At 41.4% G+C, this 23,361-nt stretch overlaps 1 protein-coding gene across 1 annotated transcript in view; it reads right to left on the minus strand.

Moving 5' to 3' along the window:
* BICC1 (BicC family RNA binding protein 1) overlaps positions 1-23,046 on the minus strand; it is a 349,143-nt gene extending 326,097 nt beyond the window's left edge. Inside the window, exon 1 of the mRNA XM_068982242.1 lies at positions 22,857-23,046. Coding sequence (XP_068838343.1) covers positions 22,857-23,046 — 190 coding nt within the window. The remainder of the gene's footprint in view (positions 1-22,856) is intronic.
* Between the last annotated feature and the right edge of the window lie 315 nt (positions 23,047-23,361).

The following is a 23,361-nucleotide window of genomic DNA, read 5'->3' on the forward strand; positions in this document are numbered from 1 at the left end:
GTTTACTAAACATGGCACCACCCATCAGAACAAGACCAGGTTTCCCCCCTCAGTCATCTCTCCCACCAGGAAGCTTCCATAAGCCTCTTATCCTTCTCCATCAGAGGGCAGACAGAATGAAGACCACAATCACAGAAATCTAACCAATCTGATCACATGGACCACAGCCTTGTCTAACTCAATGAAACTAGGAGCCATGCCGTGTAGGGCCACCCAAGTCAGATAGGTAATGCTGGAGAGTTCCAACAAAAACGTGGTCCACTGGAGAAGGGAATGGCAAACCACTTCAGTATTCTTGCCTTGAGAACCCCATGAACAGTATGAAATGGCAAAAAGATAGGACACTGAAAGATGAACTCCCCAGGTCGGTAGGTGCCCAATATGCTACTAAAGATCAGTGGAGAAATAACTTCAGAAAGAATGAACAGAAGGAGCCAAAGGAAAACAACAGCCAGTTGTGGATGTAACTGGAGATGGAACTAAAGTCCAATGCTGTAAAGAGCAACACTGCATGGGAACCTGGAATGTTAGGTCCATGAATCAAGACATATTGGAGGTGGTCAAACAGGAGCTGGCAAGAGCGAACATGGAAATTTCAGGAATCAGCTAACGAAAATGGACTGGAATGGGTGAATTTAACACAGATGACCGTTATATCTACTACTGTGGGCAAGAATCCCTTAGAAGAAATGGAGTAGCCACCATAGTCAACAAAAGATATGAAATGCAGTACTTGGATGCAATCTCAAATATGACAGAATGATCTCTGCTTGTTTCCAAGCCAAACCATTCAATATCACAGTAATCTAAGTCTATGCCCCAACCAGTAACGCTGAAGAAGCTGAAGTTGAACAGTTCTATGAAGACCTACAAGACCTTCCAGAACTAACACCCAAAAAAGATGTCCTTTTCATTATAGTGGACTGGAATGCAAAAGTAAGAAGTCAAGAGATCCCTGGAGTAACAGGAAAAATTGGTCTTGGAGTACAAAACAAAGCAGGTCAAAGGCTAACAGAGTTTTGCCAAGAGAACACACTGGTCATAGCAAACACCCTCTTCCAACAACACGAGAGAAGACTCTACACAAGGACATCACCAGATGGTCAATAGCAAAATCAGATGGATTATATTCTTTGCAGCCAAAGATGGAGACGCTCTATACAGTCAGTGAAAATAAGACTGGGAGCTGACTGTGGCTCAGATCATGAACTCCTTATTGTCAAATTCAGACTTAAATTGGAGAAAGTAGGGAAAACCACTAGACCACTGAGGTATGACCTAAATCAAATTCCTTATGATTATACAGTGGAAGTGACAAACAGATTCAAGGGATTCGATCTGATAGAGTGCCTGAAAAACTATGGACGGAGGTTTGTGACATTGTACAGGAGGCAGTGATCAAGACCATCCCCAAGAAAAAGAAATGCAAAAAGGCAAAATGGTTGTCTAAGTAGGCCTTACAAATGGCTGAGAAAAGAATAGAAATGAAAGGCAAAGGAGAAAAAGAAAGATACCCCCATTTGAATGCAGAGTTCCAAAGAATAGCAAGGAGAGATACGCAAGCCTTCCTCAGTGATCAGTGCAAAGAAATGGAGGAAAACAATAGAATGGGAAAGACTAGAGATCTCCTCAAGAAAATTAGAGATATCAAGGGAACATTTCATGCTAAGATGGGCACAATAAAGGACAGAAATGGTATGGACCTAACAGAAGCAGAAGATATTAAGAAGAGGTAGTAACAATACACAGAAGAACTACACAAAAAAGATCTTCATGACTCAGATAACCACGATGATGTGATCACTCACCTAGAGCCAGATATCCTGGAATGCAAAATTAGTGGGCCTTAGGAAGCATCACTATGAACAAAGCTAGTGGAGGTAATGGAATTCCAGTTGAGCTATTTCAAATCCTAAAATATGATGCTGTGAAAGTGCTGCACTCAATGTGCCAACAAATTTGTGGCCACAGGACTGGAAAAGGTCAGTTTTCATTCCAATCCCAAAGAAAGGCAATCCCAAAGAATGCTCAAACTACCAGACAACTGCACCCATCTCACATGCTAGCCGGAGAAGGCAATGGCAACCCACTCCAGTACTCTTGCCTGGAAAACCCCATGGATGGAGGAGCCTGATAGGCTGCAGTCCATGAGGTCCTAAAGAGTCGGACACAACTGAGCGACTTCACTTTCACTTTTCACTTTCATGCATTGGAGAAGGAAACGGCAACCCACTCCAGTATTCTTGCCTGGAGAATCCCAGGGACAGCGGAGCCTGGTGGGCTGCCATCTACAGGATCACAAAGAGTCAGACACAACTGAGGTGACTTAGCAGCAGCAGCAGCAGCACATGCTAGCAAAAAAAATGTTCCAAATTCTCCAAGCCAGGCTTTAGCAGTACATAAACCGTGAACTTCCAGATGTTCAAGCTGGATTCAGAAAAGACAGAGGAACCAGAGATCAAATTGCCAACATCCACTGGATCACCGAAAAAGCAAGAGTTCCAGAAAAACATCTCCTTCTGTTTTACTGACTATGCCAAAGCTTTTGACTGTGTGGATCACAACAAACTGTGGAAAATTCTTCAAGAGATAGGAATACCAGACCACCTGACCTGCCTCTTGAGAAATCTGTATGCAGGTAAGGAAGCAACAGTTAGAACTGGACATGGAACAACAGACTGGCTCCAAATCAGAAAGGAGTACGTCAAGGCTGTATACTGTCACCCTGCTTATTTAACTTATATGCAGACTACATCATGAGAAATGCCGGGCTGGATGAAACACAAGCTGGAATCAAGATTTCCAGGAGAAATATCAATCACCTCAGATATGCAGATGACATCACCCTTATGGCAGAAAGAGAAGAACTATAGAGACTCTTGATGCAAGTGAAAGAGAGTGAAAAAGTTGGCTTAAAACTCAACATTCAGAAAACTAAGATCATGGCATCCAATCCCATCACTTCATGGCACACAGATGAGGAAACAATGGAAACAGTGACAGACTCAATTTTGAGGAGGAGTTCCAAAATCACTGCAGATGGTGACTTCAGCCATGAAATTAAAAGATGCTTGTTCCTTGGAAGAAAAGTTATGATCAACCTAGACAGCATATTAAAACGCAGAGACATTACTTTGCCAACAAAGGTCCATCTAGTCAAAGCTATGGTTTTTCCAGTAGTCATGTATGGATGTGAGAGTTGGACTATAAAGAAAGCTGAGCGCCGAAGAATTGATGCTTTTGAACTGTGGGGTTGGAGAAAACTCTTGAGAGTCCCTTGGACTGCAAGAAGATCAAACCAGTCCATCCTAAAGAAATCAGTCCAGAATATTCATTGGAAGGATTGATGCTGAAGCTGAAACTCCAATACTTAAGTCACCTGATGTGAAGAACTGACTCACTGGAAAAGACCCTGATGCTGGGAAAGATTGAAGGCAGGAGGAGAAGGGGATGATGGAGGATGAGATGGTTGGATGGCATCACTGACTCAATGGACATGAGTTTGAGTAAGCTCCAGGAGCTGGTGAGGGACAGGGAAGCCTGGTGTGCTGCAGTCCATGGGGTCACAAAGAGTTGTACACGACTGAGCAACTGAACTGAACTTTTCTTAAATATACAGTACAGAAGTGTTAACTGTATGCAGTGTCGTGCATCAGATCTCTAGAAGTTCCTCATCTTTGAAAACAGATGCCATAACCACTGAGGACTCTCTGCTCCCCTCCTCTCAACCCCTTACACCACCACTATATGTTTCTAAGACTGACTATCTTTGATGCCTCATATAAGTGGAATCATGCAATATTTATCTTTTTGTGCCTGGCTTACTTCACTTTTCACTTAGTATAATGTCCTCAAGCTTCATGCATGTTGTAACGTGATAAGATTTCCCTCCTTTTAAATATGAGTTATATCCTGTTGTATGTACATACCATCTTTTCTTTATCCATTTATCTGCTGATGAACATTTAGGCTGCTTCCAACTCTTGGCTACTGTGAATAATCCTGTAACGAACATGGGTGTAAAGCTATCTCTGGAACGTTATTGTCAACTCTTTTGTATATATACCCAGAAGTAGGACTGCTGGATCATATGATAAGTTTATACCAAGGCTCTGATTTAGCTTGTGCTAAATCATTTTTAAAATTCATAGCTTTGAAGTATTTTATTATAAAAACCTGGTACTCATATAAATGAATAAGAACTTAAAAGTCATCATACGTTTACTTCGTTTTTTAGTTTGACCTCCTAGTAAATCTTTAGCTTCATTGATTTTGGCCAGTACATATGAAGTCTTACACCTAATATTAATGCTGCTTCCCGTTTTGTCATTTGGGGTTCAAACCCACATCTGTAATTGGTACCAGTGAAGGCAGACTTCAGTAGACTTTGAAAAACTTGTTTTACTCGAGGCTCCAGATGCTTCATGGCTGGCAAAGAGTAATGGCCTGCAAATCCTGCAGCAGCAACGGTCCGTCCAACTGCTACCACTGTGCTGCCATGGGACCCGCTTGGCTGCCCTGCCTCCACCAGGAGCTCAGCTCATCCCAGCCCATTAAGATCGTGTCTCTATCACAAAGCGATGCAGCCACCACCTCCTCGCCAATCTTTTATCATTTCTCTCCTTCTTCTGACTTTGAGTTTTCTTCGCTCTTCTTTTTCGAAGTCTTTCGGGTAACAGGTTAGGGTGCTTATTTGACTTTTCTTGTTTTTGAGGAAGTCTGGAATCGCTATGAACTTCCCTCTTAGAACTGCTTTTGCTGCATCTCATCGATTTTGTAAGGCTGTGTTTTCACTTTCATTTGTCTCAGGGTATTTTCTGCTTATTCCACTGTTGACCCATTGGGTTTTTTAGCAGCATGTTGTTTAGTCTCCATGTGTTTATTCTTTTCCCATTTTTCTTGCTATGTCTGATTTCCAGTTTCATACCACTGTGGTCAGAAAAGATGTTTGAAATAATTTCTATCCTCCTAGGTCTTTAATTCATTTTGAGTTAATTTTTATATACGGTGAAAAGTAAGGATCCATGTTAATCCTTTTCAATGTGGGTATCCAGTTTTCTTATTACCACTTGTTGAAGAGACTATCCCTTCCCCACTGTATAGCCTTGGCACCTTTGTCAATGAGAAGGTTTATTTCTGGGCTCTCTATTGTCTATATGTCTGTCTTTATGCTAATACAATTATGGGCATTTTTAAGATTTTTTTTTTTTTTTTTGCAGTAGTGGGTCTTCCTTGCTGCACGAGGGCTTTCTCTAGTTGTGGTGAGTAGGGGCTACTCTTTGCTGTAGTGCAGACTTCTCATTGTGGTGGCTTCTCTCCTGTTGCAGAGTACAGGCTCTAGGCACGGAGGGTCAGCAGTTGTAGCTCTCGGTCCCTAGAGTGTGGATTCAGTAGCTGTGGCTCACGGGCTCAGTTGCTCCGCTGGATGTGGGATCTTCCCAGACCAAGGATCGAACTCGTGCCCCCTGCATTATAAGGCAGATTCTTAACCACTGGACCACCAAGAAAACCCTCAATTGTTTTAATTACTGTAACTTTGTAATATGTTTGAAGTCAGGAAGTGTGAGGCTTCCAACTCTGTACTTCTTTCTCAAGACTGGTTTCACTATTTGGGATCCTTTGAGATTCTGTATGAATTTCTAATTTTTTTCTATGTCTTCAAATATGTCATTGAGATTTTGATAGAGTTTGCAATATAGTGACATGTTTTTATTCCTTTCTCATTTGCTTTTGTGCATCTATTATAGGAATTTTCTTTACCAGAGAACTTTTTTCGTATGTTTTAGTGATTATGAACTCCCTTGGGTTTTATTTGTCCAGGAAGGTCTTTATTTCTCTTTAACTTCTGAAGGGTAGTTTTGCTGAATATAGCATTTTTAGCTGACAAGTTTTTTTCTTTCTTTCTTTGAATAGATCATTCCACTCCCTTCTGACCTATATTTCTGCTAAGAAATCTGTTGATAATCTTACACAAGTTCCCTTGTGACATAACAAGTTACTTTTCTCTCGTTTCTCTCAAGATTCTCAGTCTTTGATTTCTGATTGTTTGATCACCTTGCACGGAGATTTTTGGGTTCATCCTAGTTGGACTGTTTAATATGGATGTTCATTTCCGTCCTTAGATTTGGGAAGGTCCCTGCCATTATTTCTTCAAAGAAGCTGTCTGCTTATCTCTCTCTCCTCTTATAGTATATATTGGTCCATACAGCCCTAAGGCTTTTTCACTTTTCTTCTTCTTTTTTCATTTCATTCCTCTGAACCAATAATTTCAAATGAACTGTCTTAAAGTCACTGATTCTTTCTTCTGCCTGACCAAGTCTGATGTTGATCCCCTCTAGGGAATTTTTCAATTCAGTTACTGTACCCTTCAGTTCCAGAATTTGTTTGGTTCTTTTTTACAGTTTCTTTGTGTTGATATTCTCACTTTGTTCACACATTGCTTTGTTTATTCTATCTACTGTGTTCTCTTCCAGTACACTCAGGTTCTTTAAAATGATTATTTTAAATTCTTTGTCAGGTAACTCACAGATCTTTATTTCCTCAGGGTCAGCTTAAGGTTTATTTCGTCCACTTGATTGGTCCATGTTTTGCTTTTTTGTGTGCCGTGTTATTTGCCATGTTATCTTAGGATTTTTCACTTAAAAAAATAGCCACGACTCCCAGTCTTTATAGATTGGCCTCATAGAGGAAGACTTCCATGAATCATCCCAGCAAGAGATTCTAGAGGCCTTTCAAACCTTTCAGAAGGTTTGCCTCCTCTCTGGGCATGCTGGGAGAAAGTCTGCTGATTTCTTACTCATGAGTCTCTTGCTCCCTCTAACGTCTGTCTGCAGTACTGCAGGTTCTCAGACACTGAGGTCTCCAGGCATCTAAACTATGCCAGATCCCCATCAGTACTCCAAGTCAGGCAAAATAAAAACCAATCCCTTGGTTAGTTCCCCTAAAAGCTGGAAAGTCAAAGATATGTTCCACTATTCTCTTTCCATTCCAAGGGAGAAGAAGCAAATTGGGCTTTTTTTCCCAATTGCTAGCTTTGCTGGCTTAGGAATGGGGCTGGTGTAGATGAAATGAAACCACTTTGCTACCCCATTTCACTGCTGCTCTTCTTGCCTTTGGGCTTGTCAAGGCATTCTCATAATGACTTTTGAATTGTATATTGTTAGTAAGTCAGTGTTTCTGTCAGAGAGTGAATTCTGGAGCTTCTTACTCCATCATCTTTCTGGCCACAGCAAGGTTTATTTATACAATCTCACATTACAGCAAACTCAACAGAAACACAAGAATTTACAGTAACAACTTTGATTTAGAACAAAGAATAGGTAACTTTTTAAACATCCACTTACCCCTCTCCCTTTTTTTTCTCTTTTTGCATTTAAAGTTTATGAAGATATCATACTATACACACGGTCTCACCCACCACTTCATCTCTGATTCCAGTCAGGCTACAGTAAAAGGCTCTGTTCATGTGTAAACTGACTTTGCACTGGATAGCACCTCATCTCAAACAGTAAACAGACTTCTCACTTCCTGTTCTGGGAGTTTGTCAGATGTCTTCTGAGGCTGGTAGGTGTCACGTGTATATAACTCAGAAGCAAAGAGGTAAACTTCATGAGGCAACCGTGTGTGTGTGTGTGTGTGTGTGTGTGCGCGTGTGCGTGCATGTGTGTGTCATGTGTATGTAACTCAGAAGCAAAGAGGTAAACTTCATGAGGCAACCGTGTGTGTGTGTGTGTGTGTGTGTGTCACATGTATGTAACTCAGAAGCAAAGAGGTAAACTTCATGAGGCAACCGTGTGTGTGTGTGTGCGCACGTGCGTGCGTGCCATGTGTCGTGTGCTGTGTGTCCACATGCTCAGTTGCTCAATCATGTCCGACTCTGCAACACTATGGACTGTAGCCTGCCAGGCTTTCTGTCTATGTGAGTTTCCAGGTAAGAATACTTGAGTTGCCATTTCCTACTCCAGGGGATCTCTCTGACCCAGGGATCACCTCCTGCACTGGCAGGCAGTTCTTTACCAGAGCAACCTGGGGATCCTCGATCCTCTTCAGAGAGGGACAGAAGCTGATAGACAAATGATTCTTTCAGAGTCACTCAGATGTGTGACTCAGGGATGCAGACTCTGGAACTCACGAGAAACAGCAATTACTCTCAGAGGCAACCAAGTCACTTAGCATCATTGTATTGGCTTTGCCTTCTTCTCCACATGACTCCCTTTATTTCCTCACTTCCTCTCCTTGAGAGCACTTCCCAAATAAACTAGTTATAACAAGCCTTTATCTCGTGGGATAGAGGTAGGCAACCCCAGACTAAGATGCACATTAAGTAAATCCAGCCTTATTCTATGGGATGTCCTTTTCTTTCCTTTTAACAAGTTTAGGTAGATTTTCTTTTCTACTAGATTGTATTCTTTTTAAAGGTAAAAGGCCTCATTCACTGTACAGTCCCCAATGCATGACCTCATGATTTTAACACATACAATAATTTCCCACCAGGTTTTCCAAATGGCCTTGCTATTCCTGAATGATTTATTATGAGACAATTTTTACAAGCTTGAAAGCTAATTATTTATGCAGAACTTCCTTCATATTCAAATCCATTTTTCTGGTTGTTTTTGTTCAATCCTACTTACTTAGACTTGATCAAATAAACTTTCCATAGATAATTCATCCCAGATATCCATTCACTGCTGATAATTTGGGGGGCTGTGCTGCATGGCTTGCGAGATCTTAGTTCCCTAACCAGGGACTGAACCTGGCAGTGAAAACACCAATTCCTAACCACTGGATTTCCAGGGAACTCCCCGTAAATATACTTTTGAAGCAATCTTTCTGTTGAGGCGACAATATGACTGCCAGCAATGTTTTACTAAATTATAGATCCCTATAAGAAAATTAAAACTCTGTATCTTGGATTTCTGTTTCCCATACAAAAAATTTTTTAAGAAAAACATTCCCCCTGGACTAAAACATTTCTTTGTATGACTGCTCCTCCAATATTGAAGCTAAACATCCATTTTCCTGACTTTTTAGAAGTAAATCAGTATAATCAAGCAATTTAAAAAAATAAAAGCCTGTCACAATATGACTTTGAATGGCACTTCATAAGTTCAGAATATGATAAAGGAATTAACTCAAAACATAAATAATATAAGCTCCAGTGGTATTCTGTACAAGATAAGAGATACTGTGTTAGTTCTCAATAATCAATACACAATTAAATCAATGCTGAAAATACTTAAAATGTGGGCATGCAGATGTCTTTTTAATTGAGATTTTCCTGGTGGCTCAGATGGTAAAGAATCTGCCCACAATGCAGGAGACTTGGGTTTGATCCCTGGGTCAGGAAGATCCCCTGGAGAAGGGAATGGCTACCCATTCCAATATTCTTGCCTGCAGAATTCCATGGACAGAGGAGCCTGGTGGGCTACTGTCCATGGGGTCACAAATAGTTGGACATGACTGAACAACTAACACTTTCACTTTTTTCTAATGAACATTAATTATTATGTTTCCCAGCTACATTTCTCTAGTGGTTTGTATGACAGATCTAAACCCTGGCACATGAAACTTGATAACTGGACACACTGGCAAAGGAGGAAGGAAAATGTGACAAAAAGATGCTGCTTGGGGAAGCATACAATCTCCTTTGTTCATCTAACACAGTATGTCAATACCCATAAGTCTCAGCTATGATGTACACTGTCCTTCCTGCTCAGTTACTGCAGAAACCCTTACATCAGCTAACACTGAGTCCACAGAATACTGTAAACCTGACTGCCAAGATGTCAGAAAGCAGAGCTTGTGGTCAGCTGTCTTGGAAATACTCACTCCTCCAAAGATACTGCAACTGCTTTCATTTCACCATCTTCCCCATTTGCTGTGAATGCTCATGTGTGCGATTCAGATCAAGGCAAATTCCTCCCAAAACTACTCATGGACGTAGAGCTGAGTTAGCCTCTAACACCACACGCCATTAGTACTGGGTTTACATTGCATACTGTGCAAAAGACCCAGAATCCTGGGGATGGAAAGGATTTTAGGGGGCATCTAATCTGAACCCTAAGAGATTAAGTGACTTGTACAAGGTGACAGTGTCAGGGGAAAGACCAGGTCATGAACTCAAGTTGCTCAAGTCATCCACTGTACTGGGAGAAGTAGTTTATCTCGCTCCTACCCAAAATACGTTAATGAATATCCTCGTGTAATGAACAAAACTAACATAAAAAACCGTCTCTTACTTAGATGCTTTTAAATCATATTTAAACAAGTATCTGGAAATGTATTATTCTAAGAATAATAATAATAATCTGTAACCAAATACATTGAAAAATTATATCCACTTTGACAAATTTCAATTTATAAAATTAATGTAGTTCAGACGTAGACACAAACTTCACTTGAATGAAGTTCCGCATATTCTCATTCAAAACACCACATTCATGTATTATCACTAGTAATATAACATTCTACTGGACTCAAAGGTACAAAAAGACTACCTTGCATGTGGAGAATTACTCTGCCTTACTTATTTAAGTAAGGCAAAACTATTTGGTGTCTTTTTTTTTAAGGCTTTATTTATCTATTTATTTTTGGCCACACCACGGGGCATGTGGGATCTTAGTTCCCTGACCAGGGATTGAGCCCACACTCCCTGCAGGGGAAGTGCAGAGTCTTAACCACTGGACCACCAGGAACGTCCCTATTCGGTGTTTCTTAAGGCCAAGCACATGCTTTAGCTCTAAAGTTCCATCCTATGAGGTCAATGCAGGTCCACCAGCCCAAAATGGGACAGTCTTTAATCCAGATCCATCATGAGTCATTTACTCTGTAAACACACACAAGTTTTTTTTTCACAGCACTGGGCTAGATGCTACAGAAGAATAGGAGGTGAGTTTGAAACACACAGACTAGGTACAGGGCACCAACAGCAAGCCAACTTTATACACAGTTTCATATAATCTTCACAATAACCCTAGGAGAGAGGTGTCGTTATACCTGTTTCACAACGGAAAGAACAGAGAAAACCTAACCAAAGGTAGCAGAAGGTAGTGCTTTGGAACATCTGCACTCTCACCAAGAATCCTAGCCCATCTCTGTGCCTACCACCACAGCCCTCTGCATTTCAGCAGGGAACTGCTGAAGCACTGAAATCTCTTCTGGAGTAGAGGTGATCTTCCTAGATTCAGATTTGATGCATCTCCACAGTATATAAGAGCTTTGACTCCACAACAAGGAAAACTAGTGTCTAGATCCACTCAGAATTCCAAAAATTCACAGGAGTTACAGCCTTTTTGTCTGTAAAACAAAGATCCAAACAGCATCTGCACCTCATGTGTTGTTGCATGAGAGGCTGAAATGACTGCAGAGGTATAAAGCACCATAACAGTGCATATAGTAAGTGCCCAATTAAAGCTGGCAGCTGCTTTCAAAATTACCATCATTTTTTAGTAACTATATTCGTCAAAACTGTTTCCTTGGAATATAGTTCCAAAGGAGAAAAAAGCTATGTAATTCACATTCACTATAAGGCTGTCTATAACTGCAAAAAAGGTTTTTTTGATCAGATGTACCATTATCCAACAATAAAATTTTAATTCTGAAAACTGCTTAGAAATACAGAAACATTTAATTTAGTATATTAATGATGAATACAAAAATCAATGCTACAACTACATAAACTCATGCAAATAGTCAAGGATGTATCTCAAGGACTACACTTCTCTTTTTTCTTTTTTTTTTTTTTTTTTGGCTGAGCTGAGCAGCTTGTGAGATCTTAGTTCCCTGACAAGGAATCAAACCCACATCCTTGGCAGTGAAAGTATGGAGTCCTAACCACTGGACAGCCAGGATTACATTCCAAGGATAACATTCCCAAGGATTACATTCCAAGGCAGAAAAATGAAAACAGCTATAGGATAGTAAATGACAAATGATTATTTTTCTTTTTAAAAGTTTCCCTTATATTGCTTTTTAAATTTCTGTAATAAAAAAAATGTGTGTTCTTAAGTTAATTCATAATATACTAAATAGGTATCTATGACATCTGACTTAATAGGAGTCTGTAAGAAAATCAAATCATTCTGAGCCTGCTCTGCAATAATAAAAACAGTACATCCCCTCCACAGAAATATATGTTTGTGCTCTTCCCCCAAGTTCCTTACAGCAAGTCACTGTAAACACATACCAGTCAAAAATTATGCTCCTAGACTAAAATGCTTCAAGGTAGTTTAATGGTTTAAAGCTTCAAGGTGGAGAATGTTTTACTGCTAGGTGGCGCCAGTGGCAAAGAATCCACCTGCCAATGCAGGGAACACAAGAGATGCTGGTTCGACCCCTGGGTTGGGAAGATCCCCTGGAGGAGGGCACGGCAACCAATTCCAGTATTCTTGCCTGGAGAATCCCATGCACAGAAGAGGCTGGCAGGCTACAGTCCATGGGGTCACAAAGAGTCAGACAAGACTGAAGCGACTTAGCATGCACACACACCAGGCTCAAGGGTGCTGTGCTGTACTCAAGGGTAAAGAGAATAAACGAAAGAAAAGAATTCAAATCTCCTTTGGTTTTAATTTACATGACTCCCAGACATGCTTATGGTGTATGAGAAACATCATTCAAAGTTTTCGATGAAGGAAACCAACAGAACTCTAACTCTAGGTTGGTCATTCAGTTCTTTCCTAATCTCTCACCACCACTAACTCAAGCCAGGTGGTGGGATCACAGGTACAAGGAGCAGACAGCCTACAAACCTGTTGTCTCTTCTGCCTAACCTGTGAATCTTGCCAGAAAATATTTTTGCAAATTTATCAAAAGCCTTAAAAATGTCTATTCCCTTTGTGCTAAAATTTTCACTAGAAAGAATTTTTCCTACGATAACAATTAAGGATGAAAAAAAATGTTTTTCAGGCAAAAAGGGTTTGGGGCAGCAGTGTTAACACTCATTACCTGCTAATTCTTGAGTATCACACCACATAGGACACTGGTGCATGCTTCATATACAGTATTTTTCTAATAACCTAGAAACTACATTTATTCCATTTTAGTGATGAGAAGACTGAGGCTCAGAGAAGTTATTAACTTGCCCCAGGCCACACAACCAATGGGCTTCCCTGGAGTCTCAGTGGTGAAGGATCTGCCTGCCAATGCAGGAGACACGGGTTCAATCCCCGGGTCAGGAAGATCCCCTGGGAGGAGGGCATGGCAACCCACCCACTCCAGTATTCTTGTCTGAGAAATTCCATGGACAGAGGACCCTGGTGGGCTACAGCCCGTGGAGTAGCAAAAGAGTCAGTGGCAACTTAGCGATTAAACACCACCAACCACAGCCATTAAATGATAGAGCCAGAACCTAAATCTGGGACAATCTGAATAGAAACATTAGGCTCCTCTCAATGAATGACCACCTAAAAAAGGTTATAGAATGGCATAAAGAGGAAGTGTTAGTTGCTCTGTTGTGTCCAATTCTTTGTGACCCCATGGACTGTAGCCCACCAGGCTCCTCTATCCATGGGATTCTCCAGGCAAGAATACTGGAGTGGGTTGCCATTCCCTTCTCCAGGGGATCATCCCAACCCACGAATCAAACTCAGGTCTCCTGCACTGCAGGCAGATTCTTTACTGTCTGAGCAAAAAAAGAAAAAATGTCATAATGTTTAAGCAAATCATATGTCAAGGTTAATATTATAGAGCTATTTAAAATCCTGTTCTTCAAGAATCTTTAATGAGATGGAAAATGCCCATGATACCAAAGCATTTGTCGCTCAGTTGTGTCCGACTCTTTGAGACCCCATCGACTACAACCTGTCAGGCCCCTCTGTCCACGGGATTCTCTAGGCAAGAATAGTGGAATGGGTTTCCATTTCCTTCAAAGAAGGGAGGTATGATCCCAGTTTAGAATTTTAGGGACACAAGTCACACGGGGATAAGAACCGTATCTGTCTTGGTTTTGTCTGCCCCACCCCCCACCCAAAGCCCAATACTGTCACTGACATGTAGCAGGAACTCAGTATCTGTTGCTAAAATAAATTACGTCTGAGCATAGTTTTTAGAGACCAGGAAAAAAATACCCAAAATGTTATCAGTGGTTACTGCTGGATTCTAGATTTAGGGATGCCTTTTGGTTTTTCTTTTTTACATCTGTTTGTATTTTCAAATATTCTATAAATTTATATTACTTTCAAAATCTGGAAAAAAAACATAATGACTAATTTTCAAGTCTTATATTTAAGCATCTTCCTATAAAAGAGATGTAGTTAAGCTCCAGATCAACTCAATATGCAGACTAATACATGATTTATCTTAGTCACAGTTACAGAAAAACTACTTCAGAGCTAGAAAGTGATCATTATCTTTTTATATACTAGTATCATAAATGGGAGCAGGATTTAATATGTGTCACAAATATAAATGGTTTCATCAGCTACAGTTATTAGTAGCATATTAGGTAGTAAATGGGTTTATAAAAGTATAACATCCACAAAATGTGTCTATTAATGGTTTGCGTACTTTGTATATTAAATGCTGGTGCCACAAGGATTAAAAATCAAATGTGGTGGCTTTTGCAGCAGAATGAGGGTTTCTTGCCAAGGTCAGCCCCACACACTGCAAATCTACTATGGAGCAGTACTGAAACAGTGCCTCATCTCAGGTGGTTTATTAAGCATTTTACCTAAAGGAATATTTATGGTCACCATTATCCCATGCATTTTTTTAAAAATACTTATTTATTTATTTGGCTGCACCTGGTCTTAGTTGCAGCATGCGGGATCTTTAGTTGTCACATGTGGGATCTAGCTCTCCAACCAGCGATCGATAGAACCTAGACCCCCTGCACTGAGAGCTTGGAGTCTTAGACCACCAAGGAAGCCCCCCCAACAACCCCCACCATGCATTTTTAAAGGACTAGATTTTCAAATAAACAGTATAAACTAAGGATGAGCCAACTGGTATTTTTATTAGCTCATCATTCTGGGAAATTTCAAACAGCAAAACATGGCACAAATCTGATGATAATTCTATTATCAAACTGCCTCCAAAATGACTTCATTTTCTAAACAAATTCTGGCTTCATTGGCCAGATGCTATTGCAGTGACCACTCTAAAAACACCCTAAAGGGAAAAAGCACGAACTACACTGAACCAGTCTATTTTAAAAGCAACTTGAGATGTGTGGTGGGCCGGAAGGAAGAGGGAGAAGAGAGAGAGTATCTTAGAGTAATAAAAGGTAAAATGGGGAGGGATGGACTGGGAGTTTGGGACTAGTACCTGCACACTATCCACATACAGAAAGGATAACAACACGGCCCTACTGTACAGCAGAGGGGACTATATTCAATATCCTGGGATAAACCGTAATGGAGAAGAATATAAAAAAGAATGTCTGTGTGTGTAGAACTGAGTCACTTTGCTGTACAGCAGAAATCAACACTACACTGTAAATTAACTAATGTATTTTAAAATACATTAAAGATAATAAGGTATTATTAATAATAAGATATATTAAAAATAATAAGATGTTTCTTAAAAGGTAAAATGGATGTGTTATGCTGTATAATTTTCAATGGAAAAAGAAAAAAGCACTTGACAGGCAGAAAAGAGTGAAGGAGAAAAAGACAGTTACAGTACTGTCTTAGTAGTTAGTACTAAGTCTTAGTACTGTCTTAGTACTTAGTTATCGGCCCTAAGTCCTTTTTTCAATAGGTGTAAAAACACAAGAACCGCTTCCCATGATCAAAGGTGTTTTCTCTTTGGAAATTAGGTTTATTCCTGAACTAAGCCAAGAAGAAATTCCACCAACATAAACACTACCAAACAATCTGGACTTCCAGGAGTTATCAATGCAGGTCAAAGTCTCTGACGCGGGTAAGCTTTTACATCAGGACAACCTGGTGTTTCTGTCACAGTGACCTCAGCTTTCCCCTTGTGGGGAAACTACGGGTTGGATCACAGGATCCATCCTGATTCCCTTCTTCCTTGCCTCCTTCTACGAGAAGCTGGAAATGAAGTCTCCTTGTTTCCCAGAATCCTTGTAGCAAAGAGTGGCCAAAGAAATACAGATGGAAGTTCCAGGAGAGAGACTTGTCACATAATCTTGAATAAAAAACCATTTTGGTTCTCTGCCCTTTTCCCTGCGGAGACCACAGGCTCATCTCAAGGTAGAGTCCTAGCTGGACTGCACCAATGAGGCCACAGCCACCGGCTGGAACGGCCAAGGTCGGGGGGAGGCTTGTTTGGCTCCCTGAGGCCCTGAGTAGTTCTTAGGGCCTCGACCTCCCAGCCCCAGATTTTTTTTGTTTCATCGGGAAGATAACCCCCTGGCTTGTTTAAGCCACTCTGAGTTGGGTTTTCTGTTAGTCGCAGCCAGATACATTCCTGCCTGTTAAAATCATCGATAGGACAAATTCTTTGTATGTTTTAACTTATCAATGATCAACTTAACCGAAGTCCAGAAGTCTTCACAGAGGCAAGACTGACGGAGAGCACTGACCCCCTGCTTCTGTCACAGAGTCCTCCCAGGACCCTGCAAAGGACGAAATTAGGACCCCAACCCAGGTCAGCCCCGAGCGCAGCTCCCGAGCACTTTACTGCTGGGCTCTACAACCTCCGATGTATTTTCCTTTAGCTTCTAAACAGTCTGAACCTTCAGTTCTGCTCTCTAACTCTACCACACTTGTCCTAATAAACTACTCTGATTGGAAGAAGACTTTCACTGTGGGCAGGGGCAATTCATATGCAGTTGTTTTTGTTTTTTAAAAAGAGAGAAAAACTTCCTTGGTGGTCCGGTGGTTAAGACTTCGCTTTCCAATGCAGGGGGCCCATGTTCCATCCCTGGCCATGGAGCTTGGATCCCACCTGCCTCCAGGACAAAACACCAAAACATTAAAAAAAAAAAAAAAAAAACAGAAACAACACTGTAACAAATTCAATAAAAACTTTTTTAAATGGTCCACATCAAAAAAAAAAAAAATCTTAAAAAAAAAAAAAAACCTGGCAAGCATTTGCTTTCTAGTGTTTTGAAATCCCTCTCCGTCTAGTGTTTTGAAATCCCTCTCCATCACGTGGCACAGGGCTGTTGTGACCAAACACTGTGTGCCTGGCCCTGGGCTCAGCATTTCACCCGCATCACCTCCTTCTGTGCTCACAACATCCCTGGAAGATAGGACTACCATGGTCCCCACTGTATAGATAAGCAAATAGAACATGTTACCCCAGGCCCCCAGCATTTTCTTCAAAGGCGCCAATGAATGACAAGTTCAGAGCAACATCAAACCATAAGGGAGAGTAACTGATTCTGAGGCTTGTCTTTAGTAAAAACAACAGAAAAGACTGGCTTCAGACCATTTAAGGAATGAAAAATTCTCAAGGCAAGAACCATCACAGCTAAAGACAGTGCAAAGACCTCTCATCCAGCACAAAAGGTGAAACTCCGCATTCGTGTCCAATACAGCTTTACTCATTACGTACTCAACCACCTTCACCAGGCGCTAATATGCCGGGTACACTGTGAGCTACCAGGAAGGCCAATAACAATATTTAGGTAGCTGTGAATGTTCACTTATCATTTTAATAAATGAACCATTTATTTAATTCATTTAATTCATTTTCCAGTATGCTAGATTTTCATTTTCAATAGGAAAATGTGTACTTTATGAACTATAGTTTATAATGAATATGGTTATTAGTGATTTATCCAGCATTTCCTATGTGGCCAGTGCAGTGGTGTTCTACATACATCTTTTATTCTCTGAACAGTCACAACCACCACAGGATGTAGGTATGCTCCCACATCAGAATCCTACATCACCCTCTTTCAGAAATGGGCTGCAGGTAACGAATTTTCTCAAGCTCCCTACTTAAAGGTAAGACCGAGACTCGAATCCAGATCTGGCCAAGAGTCCTTTGCTTTCAACCACTAAGCTTCATAAAGTTATTGCACCTGTTCTTAATGTTTACTAGCTTTTATCAAGCCCTAGCTAGAAAACTCTATCCAGCTTAGCTCTTGTTTTCATTTTCAGCACTCCTCCATTTTCATATATTTTGGCTTCATCTCTCTCACAAAAGCATCTAAAAAATTATTATCTATTTACCAAGGCATAAGACAATCTTCACTAAAGTTTGCCAGATTAAAAAGATACGTAATTATGTAACTGCTGCTCTTACTTTTAATCAACCGTGTGATCAGCTATTTTAGTAACTAGTTCTGTTCCTCGAGCAAACAGCAGTCAATGAATCCTGTTGTGCCCATCACTGTCAACATGTAAAAACATGTTCTGCTTCATTTTTAATTTTTTTTTTTGGCTGTGCCACATGGCATGTAGGATCGATCTTAGCTCCCCAACTAGGGATCAAACCCACGCCCCCTGCATTGATTGGAAGTCTTAACCACTGGACCACCAGGGAAGTCCCCAAAACACGGCTTTAAAAGTCTTTAACAGCAATATCCTAAAAGTCCACCAGACATCAACCTCAATTTATAAAAACAGGTCACTGCTTCATTCACCGCCAATACTTCTTTCTGTGATAACATATGAGGGATTCTGAACTTTGAAAATGCCTGTGAGTCTAAACTTTATGTAGGAGCTTTCAATTGTATGGCATGTGTATACATTTTTCAATGTAAAAATAAAAATATAATCGTAAAACAATCCCAAAAGAAAAAAAAAAGGAAAAGTCTAAAGTTAACAAATTCCATGTTTGTCTCTCAGAACCAGCACCAGGGCTATATTCCTGACTCTTCTTACCCACTGATTTGCTACATTCTCCCAGACTTTCCTCTAGACCACTCTCCTTCCTCTTTGTAAACCATAACTCACATTTAGTTGACTTAATCAATACTACTATCCCACACGAAGTATGAAGTCTAAATTCTGAATATCAGTATTAAGTAAATCAAGAAACAATTTTTCTTCATTATTATAATATTGCCCATGTATCTATGCCAAGGTCGACCATCCTCATCAAAACCTTAAACTTGAAAATGAATTTCCATTTATAAAACTGCTGACTAATAAAATCAGTAATCTTCATTTAGATTCAAGCAGCAATCTCAGATACTCTGCATGGCTGTTCCAAAGTAATTATCAGCCAAAAAACAAAAGCAAAAACTTAAAAACTAGTGATTTTTTTCCTACATTTCCTAGTGGATTTTATGTGTTATCAATTCTTTAAGGAGTCAATGATCATCCAAGAATGGCATTCATTTCTTTAAGCACTACCCTATTGCCCGTATTTTAAGCTCATTGAATTTTTGGTCCATTGCGTAGAAGAATTTCTCTACTAATAAAAATACAACCCATTAAACATTAACTTACCCCCAGGACAGTCTCTCTGGAAACAAATTCCAAGCATTATAATCACCAATTTGCACTATGTAGACTTAAAGGCAGAGAATTTTATTTATCCTGATTTAAACTAGGAACCTATACACATTTTAAGGCAACTATGTGAAGAAAAATGGCAAATCCAAATTCACAATAATCAGAAACCCAACCAGGAAAATAAAGACTTTTCTTAACTGGCACTTTTCAAACAAAAAGTTTCCCACCCCAGGACATCTAACAATATTAAAATATTTGTTGACTTCCCAAACTCCTACCTCATTCTTTATTTTACTTTTGCAATTATAAAAATGCAAACTTTTTTCCCTAGATATTCAAATACAGACTGTCAGAAATTGTGCTAGGCATTAGAAACCGATTCATGCTATAGTATTTATTAATAATAATGATGATGTAATAAAAAGCAACTGATATATATATATATATATATATCAGACAGTAAAGCGTCTGCCTGCAATGCAGGAGACCTGGGTTCAATCCCTGGGTTGGGAAGATCCCCTAGAGAAGGAAATGGCAACCAACTCCAGTACTCTTGCCTAGAAAATTCCATGGATGGAGGAGCCTGGTAGGCTACAGTCCATGGGATCGCAAAGAGTCAGACACAACTAAGCAACTTCACTGGCACTGATATATATTAAGCTGTTACCGTTTACAAATGGTGTGGCAAGTTTTTGTTCATTAGGCATTATCTCTTTTAATTCTCACAAAACTCTGAGAAAGGTATAATACTAGCATTAGTCCCATTTTACAGATGGGCAAACTGAGACAGAGAGGTATCCACAAACTGTCCCAAGATTCAACAGGAATTTGAACCTAACTCTGAGTGATTCCAGTTGCCCACACTTGCTTTAACCACCTAGTATCAAGCAATGAGACACATGACTATGTTTGGTTCAGAAAACTAGTCTTACTCCTTATTCCATGGTGGTTCTCTAGAGCCTGTTATACAGGATGAAGTAAATCAGAAAAAGAAAAACAAACATCATATATTAATGCACGGAATCTAGAAAAATGGTACTGATGAGCCTATACGCAGGGCAGGAACAGAGATGCAGACAGTGACAACAGACGTGGACACAGTGGAGGAAGGAGCGGGCGAGACAAATACAGAGAGCAGCACTGAAACATACACCTTACCAGGGGTAAAGACAGGTAGCTAGGGGAAGTTGCTGTGTAACACAGGGAGCTCAGCCCGGTGCTCTGTGACAACCTAGAGGGGTGGGATAGGGTGCAGGGTGGGAAGAAGGTTCAAACAGAGAGGGGACGTATGTATATTTATGGCTGAATCACATTGTTGTGCGGCAGAAACCAACACAACATTGAAAAGCAATTATCCTCCAATTAAAATTTTTCAAAAAAAGAAAAAGATAAAACCTCATGGCTCTAACAAAATTTGACTCTGGGAAGCATGCACGACAAAATGCCTTGGTACACAGTGCACCAAGTTCTATCGTCAAATGTATTCAAATTTACTTTCCTAGAAGGTGTAATTCACTTACCAGTGACTGTGAAAGTTAAAGCACTATGTTAAATTATTAAAGACTTCTTTGGAGTTGAAGTGTGAATATTTCATTAATGCACAGGTTGCTGAAGAAATGCAAACTCTTAAGACGCTTAAGAAACTTTATCCCAACAAAGCAATTTTAAACTGTCTCGTGTCAGAATATCATATCTACAAAGGGAAGAGCCTTCAAATTTTTAAACATGCCTCACCCATATTTCATTTTATTCTCAATGGAAATTAATTCAAAAAAGAAATCCACTTCTAAAGCTCAGGTTATGCAAGAGAGCTTCCTAGATGCTTACATCACTTGCCTGTGTGTATGAGCACAGGCAAGGCAGGTAAAGAAAACATAGTATTATTAGAAGAGCCATCTGTCTTCACAACCCTCCAGATGAACAAAACAAGAAACTTGCTGAAAGGAGAGGTATGTGTGTTAACAGTTCAACATAAACAATCTTACACCAATATTTTTTCTGAATAAATTTAATATTTTGTTTTAAAATAGGAACTAGGCAAAAAGAACCATGGAACAAATGAAATAACTAAGACAAGTTACTGAAATGCAACTGGGGTTTTAATTTCCAAATCTACTTTGCAATATTCCTTTATGAAGAGTTTATCTCAGTAGTAACTCTCTTAGGATGTTACATAATTTAAAAGAGGAAAAAAAAAGAGGGGGAAAGACAGAGACAGGACAAGCACAGGAGATGTTTATCAATAAAAATAAGCAACAAGAGAGACAAGTTCGCAGCTCATCCAAAAAACGCCTGCCAAATACTCCTGCTATTTGTTTCCACCAAGTTATTGTTTTGGAAAACATCTTGTTCTGTCTTAAAATAACCTGCTTAATTGTTCTAAAAAACCACTGCATTTCCATAGAGGGCTAAAGAGCTCCCACGTTTCGATGCACTAACTGATAAAGTCGAAATAAGTTATGCACCAAGCCAAAAGCGAGCTAGAAAGCTCCTAACCCTCCCTGACGTAAGGACACCAGCTACTGAATGAATCCACCACTGCACCCTCAGTGAAAGTAACGCCTGGTCCCTCTATGGTATTTGAAGAACAATCATTCAAACTACCTTATTTCTCTAGATGATGGAAATGAGCCACACTGGCGGTACAAGTACGCTAGTAATTAACATTTTTAGAGAAGATCAAAATGACCTTGGACATTTTAGTATTCACTCTAAGAATCCCAATCCTCCCATTAAGAATCAGAATTTGATCCCCGTCCTACATGGTTAAAGCTGTTACGACTGGGAAAGTCCCAGAGAAACGAGGGAGTTTAAAAAAAAAAAAAAATCCCAAACTGTGAAAGGCAAAGTCTGACATCCATAATACGGAAAGATTTTTATGAACCAAGTGTAACTCAAGATGTGTTTTATAAGTGTTGTCAGGCGATGAACACACACTGTCCTCCAACCCAGCAGACTCCCTGACACCATCCCCACGCTTTGGCCGCTCACCCCCATCCTGGCCCCTCTCACTCCCGGGTGGAGGGTGGGGGGTGGGAACTCCCGTCTTAAGCCTTGACATCTGCGGAGCGTTTCCCAATAGCGAGACAAGGCCCCTCAGCTGGAGGAAGTGGATTCTGACAAGAGAAGGGAGAGAAACAAGAGACAGAGCTAGAATTCAAGAGTGCCAACGAATAAGGAGAGAGTCACGCATACTCTGTGCCGTCCGACTGGGTCCGGATGGCACAGCCCAGGTGTCCAGACTAAAGTTGGCATCTCCAAAGTCCAAGAATGCAACTTGGGCGCGCGGGGACAAACACGGCCTTCGGCTTTTCTGAAGCCGGTTAAGTTAGCACAGGGTTCCCGGTGTCTGGAGACCTGGGAGGCGTGGAAGGGTGGGGACTCCCGCGAGGTCTCCTCTCCCTGGGTGTCCTTCGGCTCCGCGAGGGAAGGGACGAGGAACTAAGTCGACTTTGGCCCGGGCGCTGGGACGCGGGACAAGGATGTTCGGGAAGCTGTCGGGGGCTCGGCCGGGGAGTCCGAGAACGCAGGGGGGATGCCTACCTTGTAACATGGCCTCAAGTTTCTTCCTGTCCACGCGGAAGCGCTCCTCGCTCCACTCGGGGCTGTGCAGGGGCGCCCCGGCGACCAGGTCGTCCTCCGAGCCGGGCATGGGAGAGTCCGTGCTGCGCTCGCTGTTGGAGCCCGGGTCCGACTGCGCCGCCAGGTAGCCGGGCTCGCCCTGGGCGGCCATGGTGGGCGCGCGGCGCTCGGGCTCCGGCTGCCGCCGCTGTTCTGCCTGAGCCGCCGCCGCCGCCTCCGCTCGCCCGCCGGGCTCCGCTGGCTCCCCGCGCCGCGGCGCTAGCTCGTGCCCCCGCGGCCGCCGACGCCGCCGCCACGGAACCCCGTGCGCATCCCAGCCCCCGGCGCCGCCTACGCCGCCCGCCGCCCCGGGTCCGGGCCCCGGGCCCCGGCTAGTAGCTGCACCGCCCCCTGCCAGCAACGCCCGCGCGGAATGAGCGCGCCGCGCCGCCCGCGCCTCCATCCGCAGGGCCCCGGCGCCCCCTCC

Source organism: Capricornis sumatraensis, chromosome 10 (assembly GCF_032405125.1).
Source record: "Capricornis sumatraensis isolate serow.1 chromosome 10, serow.2, whole genome shotgun sequence".
NCBI lineage: Eukaryota > Metazoa > Chordata > Mammalia > Artiodactyla > Bovidae > Capricornis > Capricornis sumatraensis.